This window comes from Grammomys surdaster, unplaced genomic scaffold, assembly GCF_004785775.1.
Source record: "Grammomys surdaster isolate TR1022 unplaced genomic scaffold, NIH_TR_1.0 169, whole genome shotgun sequence".
NCBI lineage: Eukaryota > Metazoa > Chordata > Mammalia > Rodentia > Muridae > Grammomys > Grammomys surdaster.
The window spans coordinates 16,971,234-16,987,785 of NW_021604617.1; the positions used below are offsets into that span (position 1 = coordinate 16,971,234).

At 42.7% G+C, this 16,552-nt stretch overlaps 1 protein-coding gene across 1 annotated transcript in view; it reads left to right on the forward strand.

The window, feature by feature from the left end:
- Positions 1-16,552, forward strand: part of Efhc1 (EF-hand domain containing 1) — a 41,945-nt gene that overhangs the window by 19,323 nt on the left and 6,070 nt on the right. Inside the window, exons 6-9 of the mRNA XM_028766654.1 lie at positions 2,646-2,866; positions 4,798-4,938; positions 8,235-8,448; positions 9,020-9,167. Coding sequence (XP_028622487.1) covers positions 2,646-2,866; positions 4,798-4,938; positions 8,235-8,448; positions 9,020-9,167 — 724 coding nt within the window. The remainder of the gene's footprint in view (positions 1-2,645; positions 2,867-4,797; positions 4,939-8,234; positions 8,449-9,019; positions 9,168-16,552) is intronic.

Sequence of the window (16,552 nt, forward strand, 5' to 3'; positions counted from 1 at the left end):
GGAGAGAGAGAGAGAGAATACAAAGAATTATTAAAACAGTTTGTTCTTCAAGAAAGACGAGCAAAATTGGCAGTCTTGTAGCTGGGCTAAGAAAGAAGAGAAGGCTCGGAATCATCAATGAGGAGGGAGACGCTACAGTAGATACTACAGTGATATAAAAGTTCGCCACAGGCTGCAGAGATGACTTAGCAGCTGAGAGTGCACACTGATCTTGCAGAGGACCTGGTTTCAGTGCCTCCACAGGGTGACTCACAATTGTCTGTAACTCCAGTTCCAGATCCCAACACCTCTGCCTATATGCACATAATCAGAAAGAAAATAAATATTTTTAAAAGCTCACTAACAGATCATTATGAACACACATAGGCCAAAATAAGAGAAATGAGAAGAGAAATGGACAGACTTCTAAACAATACAACTCTTTCAAGGTGGAATTATCATATGAAAATCTTTAAAGATGAACAGACCAATAACAAGCCAAAGTCCTAAATCATCCTACATTAAAACCACATGAGCATCTCAGGATTCACAGGAAACGCATTGTATAAGGTTCAACATCCTTTCTTAATAAAATCACTAAACAAATTAGATTTAGAAGGTATGTTGTACTTCAGTGAACTATAGATCCCATATGATAAAGCTAGCATTATACTGAATGAGGAGAAGCTACACATCTTTCTCTAAGATGGGAATGGTATGGTTACTCACTTTTTCCAGTTAAAAAAAATTAACTCAAAGGAGATTAATGATGCAAATGCCAGACATGAAAAGAAACAGGGGGAAATGACTTAAGAAATTGAAAAGGGCAGGGTTTTGTTGTTGTTTTGGTTTGGTTTGTTTGTTTGTTTACAAGATCCCCAAAGCCTGGGAAACCAAAACCAAAATGTACAAATGGACTTTATGAAGTTAAAGGTTTCTGTTCCACAAAGGAAACAAAGAGAGGGAGAAGAAACAGCATGTAGAATGGAAAAAATTTGCTAGCTAGACTTCTGCAAGGGATTAGTATCCAAAATACTTGCAGAGCTAAAGGATAAATTTTCAATAACAAAACCAAAGAAGCAGACAGACAGACAGACAGACAGACAGACAAACAGCAAGTGACCCAGTTAAGAATAAAAACGAGACCTGAATGAATAGTTATCAACACACACACACACACACACACACACACACGGACAGACAAGTGCAGAGGAGAGACAGGAAGAAATTGACTAGTGCAACTACACAGCACCATGGCTACAGACAAGTACATACTGTATATTTCAAAAAGCTAGGACAGCCACACCAGGTCATGCCTGTGCTAGCCCATAGGAAGCTGAGGCTAAAAGTTCAAGGAAATGCAGTGCTTCATAAGAGAGCCCTGTCTCAAGCAGGACAAGATAAAACAAAAGAAAACAAAAAATGAAAACCAAAGATTTTGACTCTTTTTACTTTAGAGAAATAAAACATCAGCACGTTGATAGCCTGATTTAGTGACTACACAATATATATCATATCAAAACCTCCCATGGTTTTGTGCAATGAATATGTGCAATTTGTGAGAGGGGGTGTGTTCAAGATAGGATTTCTCTGTGTAACAGCCCTGGCTGTGTTCTCTAACTAGATTTGTAGATGAGGCTGGCCTCAAATTTACAGAGAGAGGTCCACCTGCCTTTTCTTTCAAGTGCTGGGATTAAAGGTGTGTGCCATCACATCCAGCTAATATGTACATTTTTTTTATGTTTTTAATGGATCTGCTGGAAAACTGAAAGGGCTGTTGAGTGAGCATTTATTTATCATACCCTAGACATTCTGTCTTTTGTTTTTTTTTTTTTCTAATTTTCCATCTTAGCAATTACCAGTCAGGGAGTCCTGCCCTCTTCTGGGTCCATGCATTTCTGCTTTCTGCTTACAGCTACCTAATGTGGTACCCCACCAGAGTTGACTGGCTTTGGTGATGTCTATAAAGACCATGCTGATCTGAAATAAGTCAACTCTTAGTTCTCAAAAAAAAAAAACCAAAGCAACAACAACAACAATAAAACCACTGGTAAAACTGGACTTAGTTCCCAAATGCAAGACTCATTCAGTATGTGAAGGTGATCCCTATATGAGTGGGTGGATTATTGTAATCATCTCATTGTCTATGCCCCTGCCTCATATATATGACTAAGCTATGCCCTATTCATAGCAGTGGTAATCGTTGAGTGGACGGCAAACCATTATCTATGCTATTATTATTTAGGGTCTATCTCAACAGAGTATTTTCTCCACAAAGATAGGAGTTGCTTTTACACAATTAATTGTGTAACCTCGGTAGCTAACAGTGCACTTTGTGTGCATAAAATCACTAATAATTGTTGGGTAGAAGACGGGGTGGCAAGCTGGAACCAACTCTCTGACATGCCTCATATGACTAGGTATTAATTCTGTGGAACTCCGAGGTTGGTGATGACAGTGCTAGCTGAGTGTAGAAGAGAGATTTTGTGGAAAATGTCTGGCATATTATTTTTGTATTCTGTTGAAGATTGAAAAGCCCAGCCCGATGGCACATCAGTAGGTACTGAACCCTGAACCAGAGCCAGCCCTCAAGAGTATTCAGCATTCCATGTCAAGCTTTCTTGCCCTGTTTATTCCTCCACCCTTCTAACCCCGTGTCCTATTAGAGAATTTCCCTCAGTGTGTGCTGGAAATCTCCGATCAAGAGGTGTTGGAGTGGTACACTGCCAAGGACTTCATTGTGGGGAAGCCACTCACCATCCTGGGGAGGACCTTCTTCATCTATGACTGTGACCCATTCACCCGACAGTTCTACAAAGACAAGTTTGGAATGCCCGATTTACCACCAGTTGACGTGAGCAAGAAGGAGCCACCTCCTGTAAAACAGGTAATGCGATAGAGATCTCGGATATGGTAAGAATAAGATGTAGAAACTGAAGAACTCCATGAAAATGGATGACTTCTGTATGACAGAGGCTCACAGAAAAAGAAATACAGAGCCCAGAACTGTAGGAAAGAACCCATAGTCTACCAATAACCAAAGAAGCAGAGCATCAATAATGAGGTTTTATAATCTGCTCAGTTTTAGAGATTTTTCAGTACCTAGTGTTTGTCTCATGAAAATGCGATTTTTCCTATACTGTTCTTGGGAAAGCCAGTTAGAATGACCTTTCTGAAGTGCTACCTGTTGTCATTTTAATTCCTTAGAATATTGTTTATCTTTGGTCTACAAAATATGCTTTGAGAACCGTAAAGGAATGCATGTTTTATGCAGGATGAAGAATGAGGTTGACAAAACACATCTACCCATACTAGTAGGAACTTGTAAGGCCTGTAGAAGATAGAGTAAGTGTATGCATATCAACATGGAGAATGCCCATAGCCTATTTTCAAGTGACTACATGACTACAGCTTGGTATATAACCTCTGCTTCTAAAGCCTAGGCAACAGGTGTCAGAATGGCCACAATACCATTTGTGGGCATTGTTTCTCTTTGTCGGAATGGGAAAGTAGCAAGCAGGAGATTGACCAGAGAACTTCCTTCTGATAGTCACTAGGTAGCTAATAATGTTTGATTTTATAGCAAAGCTCGTAATTAGTTTTAAGATGTTTTAATTTTTTCCCCATTTTCTTTTCAAAGCAAGGTTTCTCTGTGTACACTTGGCTGTCCTGATCAATCTCTAGACCAGGCTGGCCTGGAACTCTCAGAGACCTGCCTGCCTCTGCCTCCTGAGTGCTGGGATTAAAGGTGTATACCACTACTGCCTGGCTTTTTCCAAGTTTTAAATCATGTATAAATCCATACAGCGTCCTATCTTAACTACTTCTACTTTAAAGCATCTAGTTCAATGGTATTGACTTAGAGTATATTCTGTAGATTCAAGTGGTTTCCCCACTGCCTTGAAGTCAATCCATTTCCCACATCGTGAAGGGTTTCTTTTGTTCTGTCTTGTTTTTAATGCTGGCCATCAAACCTGGGCTGTTGCACACGACAGACAAGTCCTCTGCTACCTAGCTGTATCTGTAGCTCTCTTAAGTTACATAGAAGAGAAAATATGGCATTGCAACTCAGCATTACAATCATACTTACTTGTGGATTAGTTTGTAATGTCTCTCAATTAACCTCTGTGTGTTCAGTGTTATGGAACGGTTAGAGGATGGTCTAATGTCCTCTCGCTTTGCACACTGCTTGCTCGTCAGGTGCAGAGGTAACTAAACCCCCCCAGTTTTTGTTCATTTAGAAATACCTTAATTTGTCCCTCATTTCTGAAGGACAGCTTTGCTGCATATGGAACTCTCCACTGGCATGCTTTATTTCTTTTTATGTTTTGAATGTGTGTTGTGGCATGTGTGGAGGTCAGGGGAGAGCTTTGGGGAGTTGGTTCTTTCCTTCCACTGTAGATTCCAGGGTTCAAATTCAGGTCGAGAGGCTTGTGTGGCAAGTGGTTTCACCTCGATGAATCACCCCACAGGCAGGCCCTCTTGGATCATTTTTAAGACCGTTGTTGTTCTAAAGCCATTGTCAAGCACACCTCCCTTGGATCTTCTTCAGGGATAACATCTGCTTATTTTCTTTTTCCTTTAAGTGTGCCAATTTCCTAGTTCTTTAATGTGTCTTGTGACTTGCTGAGAATAGGATGTTTATGCATTTGTTTTTGAGATGAGCTCTAATTACATAACCCAGGTTGGCCATGAATTCGCAGATCCTTGGAAGTTCCTTTTGAGTGTTTCTGAGCTGGCTGACCTTTAAGAAGACACTCACAGCGACCCCTAGTGAAACACAGATGCCAGTAGCCTTTCTTCTCATTTTATCTCCAGGAGTTGCCTCCTTATAATGGCTATGGACTGATTGAAGACTCAGCTCAGAATTGTTTTGCTCTCATTCCCAAAGCTCCGAGAAAGGATGTCGTGAAAATGCTGGTGAACGACAACAAGGTGCTCCGCTACCTGGCGGCACTGGTGAGTGCTTCTGTTAAGCACCTGCACATGTGTATGACATACTAGAGTCATTTGTGTGTTGGCGGACCTTTCCAGAGTCTATTTCCTGAAGAGTAGAAACTGCCTTGCCGGTTTTTAGAACTTGCTGTGATAACTACATTGGATACCTTGTATATTAAGTATAAACAGTTGAAGTATACTAGTTTAATAGACACTGCCTTTTGAAATTTTTAAAAATTACTTTATGTGTATAAGTGTTTTTGCCTGTGTGTATGTTCATGTACTGTAGAGATCAAAAAGTTGCCTTACCTGTCTTCCTCTGGGAATGTTGGGAATGTAGTTTGCAACCTATTGATCCAGGCTCCACTTATTCCTCCAGAAATTAGGCTTTGCTTCTTCCAGACTCTTTCCCTCTAAAACCTAGAGCACGGCTTCTAGGCTGTAAAACTCATCCTTGTACTTTAAAACAGCCTAAGTGACTTCTCTGTTACCTTAGAGCCAAGCCAAATCCAGACTTCTCACAGACTATTATGTTTACCTGCCATTCTCCCTAGACCGTTATCTTGAGAATTGCTTCTGAGTCAATAGAACCAACGTTATGGTCAAAGCCACATGTACTTTGTAAAGAACTTCAATGCCAACATATCTTAACATTTGGTATACTCATGGAACTGAGTTAATGCTTATCAGAAAACTTGGCTAAAATAAAGGAATTGGCATCAGGCTCTTGATGTTTTGGCCTGGTCCTGGTATCTGAGTTGGGCTGAACAGAGTTTTATTTTTGCCTCTTTGTGTACCATTTTCCTCCTGTCCAGAAGGCTTGCAGGGACCACCACAATCTACCATGTGTGTGTGTCATACCCAGGAGGCCAGAAGATAGATGTCAGATCCTACAAGTGGAGTAGCAGGTAGTTGTAAAGGTTGTGTCTAAGGGTTTCCGTTGCTGTGAAAAGAAACCATGACCAAAGCAACTTATAAAGGCAAACATTTGATTGGGACTGGCTTATATTTTCAGAAGTTCAGTCCATTATCCTCATGGCAGGAAGCATGGCAGCATCCAGGCAGACATGGGGCTGAAGAAAGAACTGAGAGTTCTACATCTTGATTCCAAGGCAGTCAGGAGTAGACTCTCCCTTCTTCCCTGGGCGGAGCTTAAGCAAAGGTCCTCAAAGCCCACCCCTACAGTGACACACTTCCTTTAACAAGGTCACACCTTCTAATACACCACTTTTCTAGGCCAGGGCCAAGCACATTGAAACCACCACAGGTTGTGAGTCACTCTGTGGGTACTGGAAATTAAACCCAGGTCTTCTGGAAGGACAGCCAGTGCTCTTAACTACCGAGTCTCCAATACTCTAGCTCTTTACACGCTGCCTTTGACAGACAGCAAACTATTTTAAAGCATGAAGCGTAAAAAGAAATGTAAGTTCAAACTCAAACTCAAGCTTAAAAAGATGAGTTCATCATATTTGAAGAGATAAAAGAGCAAGATCGAGGATTTCAACAGAGAATAAAAAATAACCCCTTCCCCTCAAACCATTTTATTTTGAGGATAAAGCTAAAAAAAAAAAAAAAGGTTCCCAAAACACTTGTTTTTTAAAAAAGCCAATCTATCACATTTTAAAAACAAATCTCTTAAGAAATGGAGAGTAAAGGAATTGTCTTAATCTTATAAACAGCACCTACAAACCCCATGCTCAGGAGTTTCTAGGCAGAGCAGTATAAGGGAGAAGGAATCGAGTGTAAGCCCAGGGTAGTTAATACGGTAGCTGTAGGTGGGTCCTAAGCCCCTTAGGAGTAGAGAAGGCACCTACTGCATAGCTCTGAGCCCTGGACTGGCAGAAGACCTGTCCCATACTTCCCAGATCCCTAAGCATAGATCACTGTGGTGGTTTGAATGAGATGTACCCAGCACGTAATGAGCATCCGAATACTTGGTCCCCCGTTATTGGTGCTTTTGTGGGAGGCTTAGGAGGTTCAATTTTCCTGGGAGGAAGTGTGTCACAGCAGGGTGGGGATGGGGCTTTGGCTTTCAAAAGCAACTGGCCAATCCCACTTAGATATCTTCCTCCTGCTTGTGGATAGAGATGTGAGCCCCCAGCAGCTGCTGCCCCATCTGTCCGCCTCCTTCTGCTCTGTCATCATGGACTCTAATGCTGTAGAACCTTGGGCCCCAAACAAACCCTTCTATAAGCTGCCTTGTTTACGGTGTTTTATCACAGCAACAGAAAATGAATACAGTCACTCTGTGGAAGGGATCCAGCTTTGGATGTACATACAACTCACTGACATGTCAGAGCTCTGGGACTCTCCAGCAGTGACCCCGGATGTTGATCCATTCCCTGACCTGAGACTCAAGGCTACAAAGACTTTCACAGTTAATGAGACCTATGGGGGTGGGGCTATTTTTCCCTGCACACTTTTGTGCCTCAGTTGAGCCTCTTACCACCTTCACTTTTTCAGTTTGTTAACAACCACCCCTCCGGCTCTCCACAACTGCTCTTTGGAGCTGTCTCTCTCACTGGAACTGTGGCAAGCTGACCCATGTATGCCCTGTGCTTGTATCTGTTCCCTGTTCTCAGGCCCACAGACAGCTCAGTTATTATCTTTTTGTTGTTTTGGTTTGGTTTTAAAACAGAGTTTCTTTTTATTGCCCTGGCTGTTTCAAAACTAGCACTGTAGACTAGACTGGCCTCGAACTCAGAGATTCACCTGCCTCTGTCTCTGGAGTGCTAGACTTAAAAGCATGCGCTACCACAGATTCTCAGAATTGTTCCCAGCCACTGCCCTCTGAGATGGGACCTCCTCTATGCTATGTTTGAGCCTTTTGAAGGCTGTGAGCTTGTCAGGTTGCTGGGCTCACCTTTTGGGTGAGCCTTCTCCCACTGCTGGGGAGTTGTGTGGCTGGAGCCATGCTCAGCCTGCTTTCTTCCCAGTGTTTGCTCTTGTGATTTGCTGCATCCTTTCATGGATGGAGATGCATCCTTTTGTAAACTGCCAAAGCACTTCCTCCCTTTCTGTCTTTGGACTCTCAAGTCACCATGTTAAAGCCAGCGGTTCTCACATAGAAACCCCAAGAGTTCTTCTTCTCCAAAACTAGAAGATCTACTAACACTGGGTCTACACTTCCACAAGACAGCATTCAACTGGAGTTCAGTTAGGACGGGTTCCCTTTCGAGGCCTTCCTGAAATGAAGCCTGTCTGTGCCAGCCTGGACCCTCCATACATGCCATGTTTATATGAATCCAGCTTGGTTTCATTTGGACGCTCCTAGAAAGACCATGAACCTTGCTATTCTCTTTCCTTCATCTTCCTAGGAATCCCCTATCCCAGAAGACAAAGACCGTCGGTTTGTCTTCTCTTACTTTCTCGCCACGGATATGATCAGCATCTTTGAGCCACCTGTTCGAAATTCTGGGATCATCGGGGGCAAATTCCTGGGCAGGACTAAAGTTGTAAAATCATTCTCTCCAGTTGACAACCCCATCTACTATGGACCAAGTGACTTCTTCATCGGTGCCGTGATTGAGGGTAAGCCTAACCATAGTTCAGAGTTTCCTGTTGCGCTGGAAAATGGATCCTTCATAGCTGTGACTCACTGCATTCTTAAGCCTTATAAGAGGAATTTGACTGTGTTGTGACTAAGACGATACTAATATGACTCTATTTATGCTACCATTTCTTACTATCCTTGCTTGTCAATTACACTATAAGTTGACTGTACTTGTGGATACTACATTGTTGTTTATATTGGCTTCATTCGTTAGATAGGACTTGAGGAAACCATTCCATATTAATGTATACAGATGCTCAAACTTCACTAGTCTGGCCAGATGTGGTGGCACACCCTTTTAATCTAAGAACTTGGGAGGGAGGTGGATCCCTGCATTCAAGGTCAACTTAGTCTATATAGTGGCTTCTAGGACAGCCAGGGCTTTGTAGAGAGAGAGACCTTGTCTCCAAAAACCAAAACAAAACAATTCACTAGTCTAGGTCACAAATGTTGATCTGTGGACTTACTGCTACAGGGTTGGCATTATTTTGCTCCTGAGTGCATGAGAGAAACAAAACTGAATTGAGTGTGATACTCCTCTCTCCTCAGTGTTCGGCCATCGATTCGTCATCCTCGATACAGATGAGTATGTTTTAAAATACATGGAGAGCAATGCTTCCCAGTATTCACCAGAAGCCCTCGCCTCAATCCAGAACCGTGTCCGGAAGCAGGATCTTCCCGCACCAGAACTGGAAAGGTGTGTCTGACTGCCTAAGGTCAAGGCTTGGCACATGCAGGACATCTAGAAAGCAATTCCTTCTTGTGTGATTGTATGTGTGTGTGGTATGTATGCACATGTGTGCACAGGTGTGCATGTTCATTCACCCGTGTACAGAGGTCAGAGGAGAATGTTAAGTATCCTGTTCTATTACCCTCTGCCTTCTCTCTTTGCGGTACAGTGTCCCACTAAGTCTGGAAGGTGCCTGGGAAGCTGTTGATCCTCCCATCCCTGTTCCCCACAGCACTAGAGTTGATGGTGCAGCTACACCCAGGTTCTTTGTTTTGTTTTGTTTTTATGTAGGTGCTGGGATCTGGGCTCCTCAGACCCACATGCTCACGGAGCAGGCATTCTGACCCATTGAGCCATCTTTACAACCCGCCCCTAGAAAGTAATTCTTGTCAAAAGAAATGCATAATCATGGTTTAGAATTTCAGATTTCCTTTAACTGGTAGAAGCTGTTGGGCAGACATGGAAGATTCTTTGGGCTCAACATAATAACTACAATCTTAGAAGTCTTCCAGGTTTTAATCCCTGTAGCAAATAGCTATCGAATTAATGCCTGTCGTGTCTCTTTCAAATGTTATCACTTGGCCATTGGTCTTATCAGTAAACAAACTAGATAAGAAATCGCTATCTTTCTGGAGTGACCTAAACAGGAGTTGATAGAAGCACATCTGTGATACATCTGTGAAGTACAATCTGTGATAAATACCCTCCAAAACTAAAGAAAATGTGTGTAGCAAACATGATGGAGGTTGACAGTGGTTTGCACTTGCTTGGTGGAAGGGGAGACACCTTGAGGGCAACCTGGAGCAAACCCTTAAAGAGAAGAGAGATCTCTGGGTCTGTGTGTAGATGACATTTTCAGGGTGAGCACAGAGGTCTGTCAGTTAGCGTGCTCAGCTGAGCATGTGCAAGGTACTGACAGGACCGGTGGGAGTGGCGAGGGTGAGGGAGTGAGTGGAAGAGGGATACGTGCTGAAATTAAAAAGATTAATGAGAGAACAAATCAACAAGGAGCTAAAAGGTGTAAGATCCGCTGGGTTTTTGGGAAGGTACCAACTTTTTTTTTTTTTTTTTTCTGAACGAAGCAGAGATCCATTGGAATTTGTGAGTAAAAGAACAGCAGGAATAGACATATGCTTTTAAAGGACTACCCTGCCTGCTGCATCGACAGTCCAGTCAGAGCCACATGTGGTGGCTCAGCGGTTAAGAGCCCTGGCTGCTTGCTCTTCCCCAGAGGTCGTGAGTTCCATTCCCAGCAACCACATGGTGGCTCACAGCAATCTATAATGTGATCTGATGTCCTCTTCTGACACGGAGAGCATTCATAATCTATCTATCTATCTATCTATCTATCTATCTATCTATCTATCTATCATCTATCTATCATCTATCTATTCATTATGTTATATATTATATATAATATATAATTAACAAATAAAAGTAAAAAGACAGTACTGTGGAGATTGCTGCTGAGCATGAAGGCAGGAGACATGAGGAAGTGATCTGATTGGCTGAGACAATGTGATGAAAGATAAGCTACTCAGGAGATGTGAGAGAATCAGAGGACTTCAAGCGGATTCCAGGATTGGGGCCTGAGCCGCAGGAAGGACTTCCACCAACTGAGATATGGAGAATGGGGAGTGTGGGTAAAGGAGTTTGTTGGGGGGGTGTGGTGGAGATATGGGTTTGGGAAACATTTTATATTTAGTAGGTAAAATAGAATCAAGGATGAGCTAGCATTAAGCAGAAGCAGGGAAGCAAGGAGGAGCTTCATCAGAGTTCATATTTGGCTTAAGATGGAAAAAAAACACGAGGAAAAAATACAGAAATACAAAAGCTGCCTGCCTTTGACCCCGTCTCTCCAGAAGCCAAGGCAGAGCTACGGCAAATATGAGGCCATCACAGGCAAGACCCCGTGTCAAACAGCAGAAGAGGTGTTGGTGTGTGTTAAGATTCTGTGGGGAAGCGAACTGACGGGTGTGTGAGAGGTGGGCAGAATTGCTGACGTGTGTGAGAGAGGATGAATTTAGCAAATAAGTAGAGAGAAGATGGTGCCTTTAGAAGCACTGTTTATCTAGCACAATGGTCCTAAAGCGTCTTAGTCTCAGACCATTCATACTTTACAAAAATACTGTAGGCCTGTATTCGTTATTTCTCTGTTGCTGTGGGGAAATTCTGTAAATAAGCAATTTATAGAAGGGTTTATTTTCGTTGTGGTGGCAGAGGGGTGAGAGTCTATTGTGGGGGGGGTGCAGGAAACAGGAAGCAGGAAGCAGGAGGCAGCAGGCATGGAGGCAGGAGCAGGGGGCACATCTTCAAACGTAAGCACCAAGCAAAGAGAATGAACAGGCAGTGGGGCAAAACTATAAACGTTCAATCTCCACCCCCTAGTAATGCCCCTCCTCCAGCAAGGCTCCCACCTCACAAAGGTTCACAACCTTTCCAAACAGTGCCACCAGCTGGCGACCAAGTAATCAAATACGTGAGCCTGTGGGGAACTGTATTAGTCAGGGTTCGCTAGAGGAACAGAGCTTATAGAATATATGAATATATGCATGTGATATATGTCTATATATCTATACATATGTATGTGATTTGTATATATATACATATATATATATATGTATATATATGTGTGTGTGTGTGTGTGGTGAGGGGAAAAAGAGGGAGAAAGAGAGAAGAGAGCTTCTCTCTCTTTATTAGAATGGCTTACAGGCTGTGGTCCAGCTAATCTAATGGCTGTCTACCAATAGAAGACCCAAGAATCCAGTAGTTATATTCAGTCTACAAGGCTGGCTGTAATGCTGGCTGTCTCCACTGTATACACCAGAATGGGCTTGCCAGTGAGAGTGAGGTCAAGCAGGCAAAGGCCGGCTTCCTTTGTCCTTTACAATGGCTTACAGCAGAAGGTGTGGCCCAGACTAAAGGTGCATCTTCCCACCTCAAAAGATCCAGATTAAAAATGGTCATCCCACTTCAAATTGGATTTAACCACTGAGCCATCTCTCCAGCCTTGAGTATATCTGTAGTTTCTGGCTTTCTTTAGAGGAGACAACTGAATTTTCACACTTTTAAATTCAGCCTGGAAAAAACATCATCTCTTGTGTGCTATTTGGGAAGATTCCTGTACCCTTGTGGGAAAGAGGAGTGAAAAGACAAACGTTGGCAGTGCTGGAATTTTTCACCTCATAGAACATCACAAGGGTCTGGCAAACGCCCTGGAGGGGCAGGAATTATTCTTTGAAACTTTGATTTTGGTGGGAGGAAGTCAAAACCTGTGGGAACAGGCAGAGATGGGCAGGGGGATGTGGCTAGAAAGCCCTTCTAATTGTTTGTGTTAGTGTGGATGGAGTTCAGTAGGCATGGGAATTTGTGAAATGTTTTATTTTATTGAATATATATATATATATATATATATATATATATATATATATATATAAAATCTTACTGCTGCAACAGAAAAAAATGACAAATTATAATAAGTATTCACCATCAATTAAAAATGCATCTCAATTCCAGAGATGCTAAATGTGTATGTATGTGTGTGTGTGGGGGGTGTCTTTCTGTCAGAGGAGCTGGAGACAGAGTTTAGCACTGCTTTTTGTCTGAGGAGCTCAGGGGCAGCCTGAGCCTCACACTGGTGGAAAGAATTTCTAGGCGAGTCGATATGAAGCAAAGTTGAGGTTGTTTTATGAAAAGAGAGATTTTGATATAGATTTACACAAAGGCATAGAGGAGGGACAGAGGAGGGAGGGATGGGAAGAGAGGGAAGGGGTAGGAAGATGTTGAGGGGTGAAGAGAGAGGGAGAGAAGAGAGAAGGAGGGAGGGCAGAGGGAGGGAGGAGAGAGGAAGAGAGGGAAGGCAGAAGGGTGGGGAGTGGAGAGGGAATCAGAGAGAAGGCAGAAGAGAAAAGAGAAGAAAAGACGGGGAGAGAGAAGAGAGACGTTTGAAAAAGGGACTGTTAGACATACCCTAGGGTGGGCTCAGGCTCTCTGGGGGAGAATCATAGTTAAATTTATTCACAATAGTGTATACATATGATTTTGATGGCCACCAAAACCACATTACTCAGAGGATTTGAAAGATTAAGTAAAATATATTTTGGTATAATTATTTTTCTCTAAAGAACTCTCCTTGCCAGACTTTAGGGCACGGGCCTGTGATCCTTTCTACTCACAGCTTCAAGGCATTCCTGATGAATTCAGTGATTCCCTCATGTCTCAAGAACAAAGATGAGACCGAAGACGTAGCTCAGGGTTAGGAAACTTGCCTGGCATGCACGCTGTGTGGTGTGTAATCTCCAGTATTGCAAAAACAGATAGATGAATAAATAAATAAGCAGATCCCTTCTTTATTAAATGAGGGTACAAAGTGGTTTCTCAGGTGCATTTTAAATGTTTAAACAAAGAAAAGAAGTGCTGACTAAAACCACAGGTCCAGAAAGACCAAAGGGGTCCTTACTGTATCTTCATACAGAGCCAAATACAAGTCCTGTTCAGCATTTGATTGTGAGATTTTTCTGAAAAAAAAAGGGGGGGGGACTTTAATTCTTTACAGGTGACTTGATGCCATTCAGTGAGAAGCTTAGTTTAGGTTTTTTTTGGGGGGTGGAGTGAGGCCTGGAGGGGTGGGAGGGTAGGGGTTTGCCCCTTCCCCCCAACTTCCCATCTTTCTTTCCATCCTGGTCCGTGAGAACTGAAGTAGTGCTGCTGTCTAGGAAAGCCAAGGGTGCCAGGCAAGCGCTAAGGGCCCACTTGGTATTCATGGCCATTACATTCAATTCAACTAGTTCTCAAAAGGGTCCCCTTCTAGTCTCTGTGCTAACACCCGCAGAGCCCGGGAGGGAGCTATTTGCTTAAGCACCGCTACCCTACCAGCAAAGTCTTATTTTACTTTTGGCAACGAGGAAAAGATGCACTAGGGGCTCTGAGACCTCTTTACCAATCAAAGTCAGGGGACAAGCAGAGTTTGGACTAAGAGGGCTGTTGCTATCCTCGGTTTGATCCTTCTTGCTTCTCCCCAAAAAATTATTCTTGTTGTTCCCTGTGAGAGGAAACACTTGCAGACGACATAAATACTGGTGTCGTCCATACTCTTGTGTCTTCAAGCCCATCCAACTTTGGCTTTTTACCTTTCCATGTATAGCAAACTCTACACTAGGAACTGAACACATTCTTCATTCAACTAATAATCTTAAGAACACTGCTCTGCCCGCCCCCCCTCCCCTGTGCCCAAGAATCGTCAGGCCTGTGTATTTTCATGGCAGGCAACAATTACAAGAAGATGGAGTTTGGAACAGCCAGCTATTGTTTTCTCTGGACCAGAAAATCAGCATAGTGCACAGAAAATTGACGGAATACTGATTTCAGCTTGAAGTTCTTAGGGAGTCTGAGGTCTCTTTTGCGATTAAAAAGAAATTGTAATTTTATGTGTATGGATGTTCTGCCTGTATATATGTCTGTGCACCATGCGGATGCCTGGTACCCACAGAGCCCAGAATAAGGCATGGAATCCCCTAAGAATGGAATCATAGATGGCTGTGAGCCATTATGTTGGGAGCGCAGCCTCTGAAAGAGAGGTCAGTGCTCTAACCACTGCACCATCTCTCCAGGCCTTTCTTGGCAATTTTCTGAACTCAAATTTAAGGATAAAAAACAGGTCTATGGCTCACAGGCCCACTTTGTATACAGAAACCTAGCTGTATGGCCAAAATGAACACACATCTCTTATACAGACTGCATCCTCTGTCCTTGAGCGTCCTCACTGGTACCTTTCAGCTTCAGGTGGAGCCCCGTCCCACCTAGTGAGTCTCCTAGTCCTTCCTCTCTCCCTTGGAGGTGTCTCCAGGGAGTCTCTCATATCTTCCCATTGTCCGCAAGGCCCAACTCTTCCATGATTGCTTTATAATTCAAGTGTGAAATCATCAAGGACTGGAGAGGTGGCTCAGCAATTAAGAGCTCTGATTGTTCTTGTGGAGGGTCTGAGTTCAGTTCAGTTCCCAGCACACACACAGTAGCTCACAATTATCCTTAACTCCAGATCCAGTAGAGTTAATGCTCTCTTCTAACTTCCATGGGTCCAGTCATGTATGTGCTACACATATATTCATGCAGGCAAAATACCCATATGCATTAAATAGGTAAGCCAAGAAAAAGAAAGAAAGAGAAAGAAAGAAAGAAAGAAAGAAAGAAAGAAAGAAAGAAAGGAAGAAAGAGAGAGAAAGAGAAAGAAAGAAAGAAAGAAAGAAAGAAAGAAAGGAAGGAAGGAAGAAAAAAAGGAAGGAAGGAAGGAAGGAAGGAAGGAAGGAAAGAAAGAAAGAAAGAAAGAAAGAAAGAAAGAAAGAAAGAAAGAAGAGAGGAAAAAAAAAGAAAAAAAAAACAGTCTAGTGGGCACTTCCTGGACTCACTCATCTTTAGTTCAGAATATCCATGTCCTTTCTCACTGTCTCTTGTCACCCCATCTCTAAATGCAAGGCTTCTACTATGACTACTTGAGAGTCGAAACATTCTTCATGAATTGCTTTCTTGAAGATCATTGATGGTTTTCAAATATAATACTCTCAGCCAGGCAATACAGTGTACATCTTTAATCTCAGAACTCTGGAGGCAGAGGCAGATGGATCTCTGAATTTGAGGCCAGCCTCGTCTACAGAGCCAGTTCCAGAACAGTCAGGGCTACACAAGAGAAACTTTCTCTCGAAAACCAAAAATCAGTGAACCAAACAATCAACCAAGCAATCAGAAACAACCACAAAGCAAGTAGTAATAAGGACATAAACGGCTTAAAATTTTTAAGAAAAAATAGTCTCACTCATCAGTTCAGCAGATGTTTGAGCTTGCACCCTGCATTACATTAATACTATCTTAAGCAAATACAGGAGACAATAGGGGGCTGTGATCTTGACCGTGTAGAGCAGAGACCAGCAAGCTTTTTGTTTGTAGAGACTTGGATGCTGAGTGATTCAGTCACAGCATCCCTTGGAAATACCCAACCCCACCCTTCCAGCATGAAAGCAGCCACAGACAAAGGTAAATGAATAGGAGTGGTTGTGTTCCAATAGATCTTTCTAAATAAAGAACAATCTTCAGCTAGATTTGCCCAGTCCAGTTTCCAGGCTCCTCCGCCAACCCGTTTAGCTTGTTTGGTGTATATACAGTATTAATTACTCTCTATTTCCCTTCTCTTGAAGTCTCCGCTCTAATCTGGAGCATCAGAATCTGTTTCCCCCTCTGAAAACCTGTCAGGTACCTCTTCCGATTTACAACTTCTAGGTTGCTGTTTGTCAAGATCCTGGGTTTGTCCTTTTGTTTGCCTCCATTAAGCTCTCTAGGTATCATAGTGTGTGAGCTGTTCT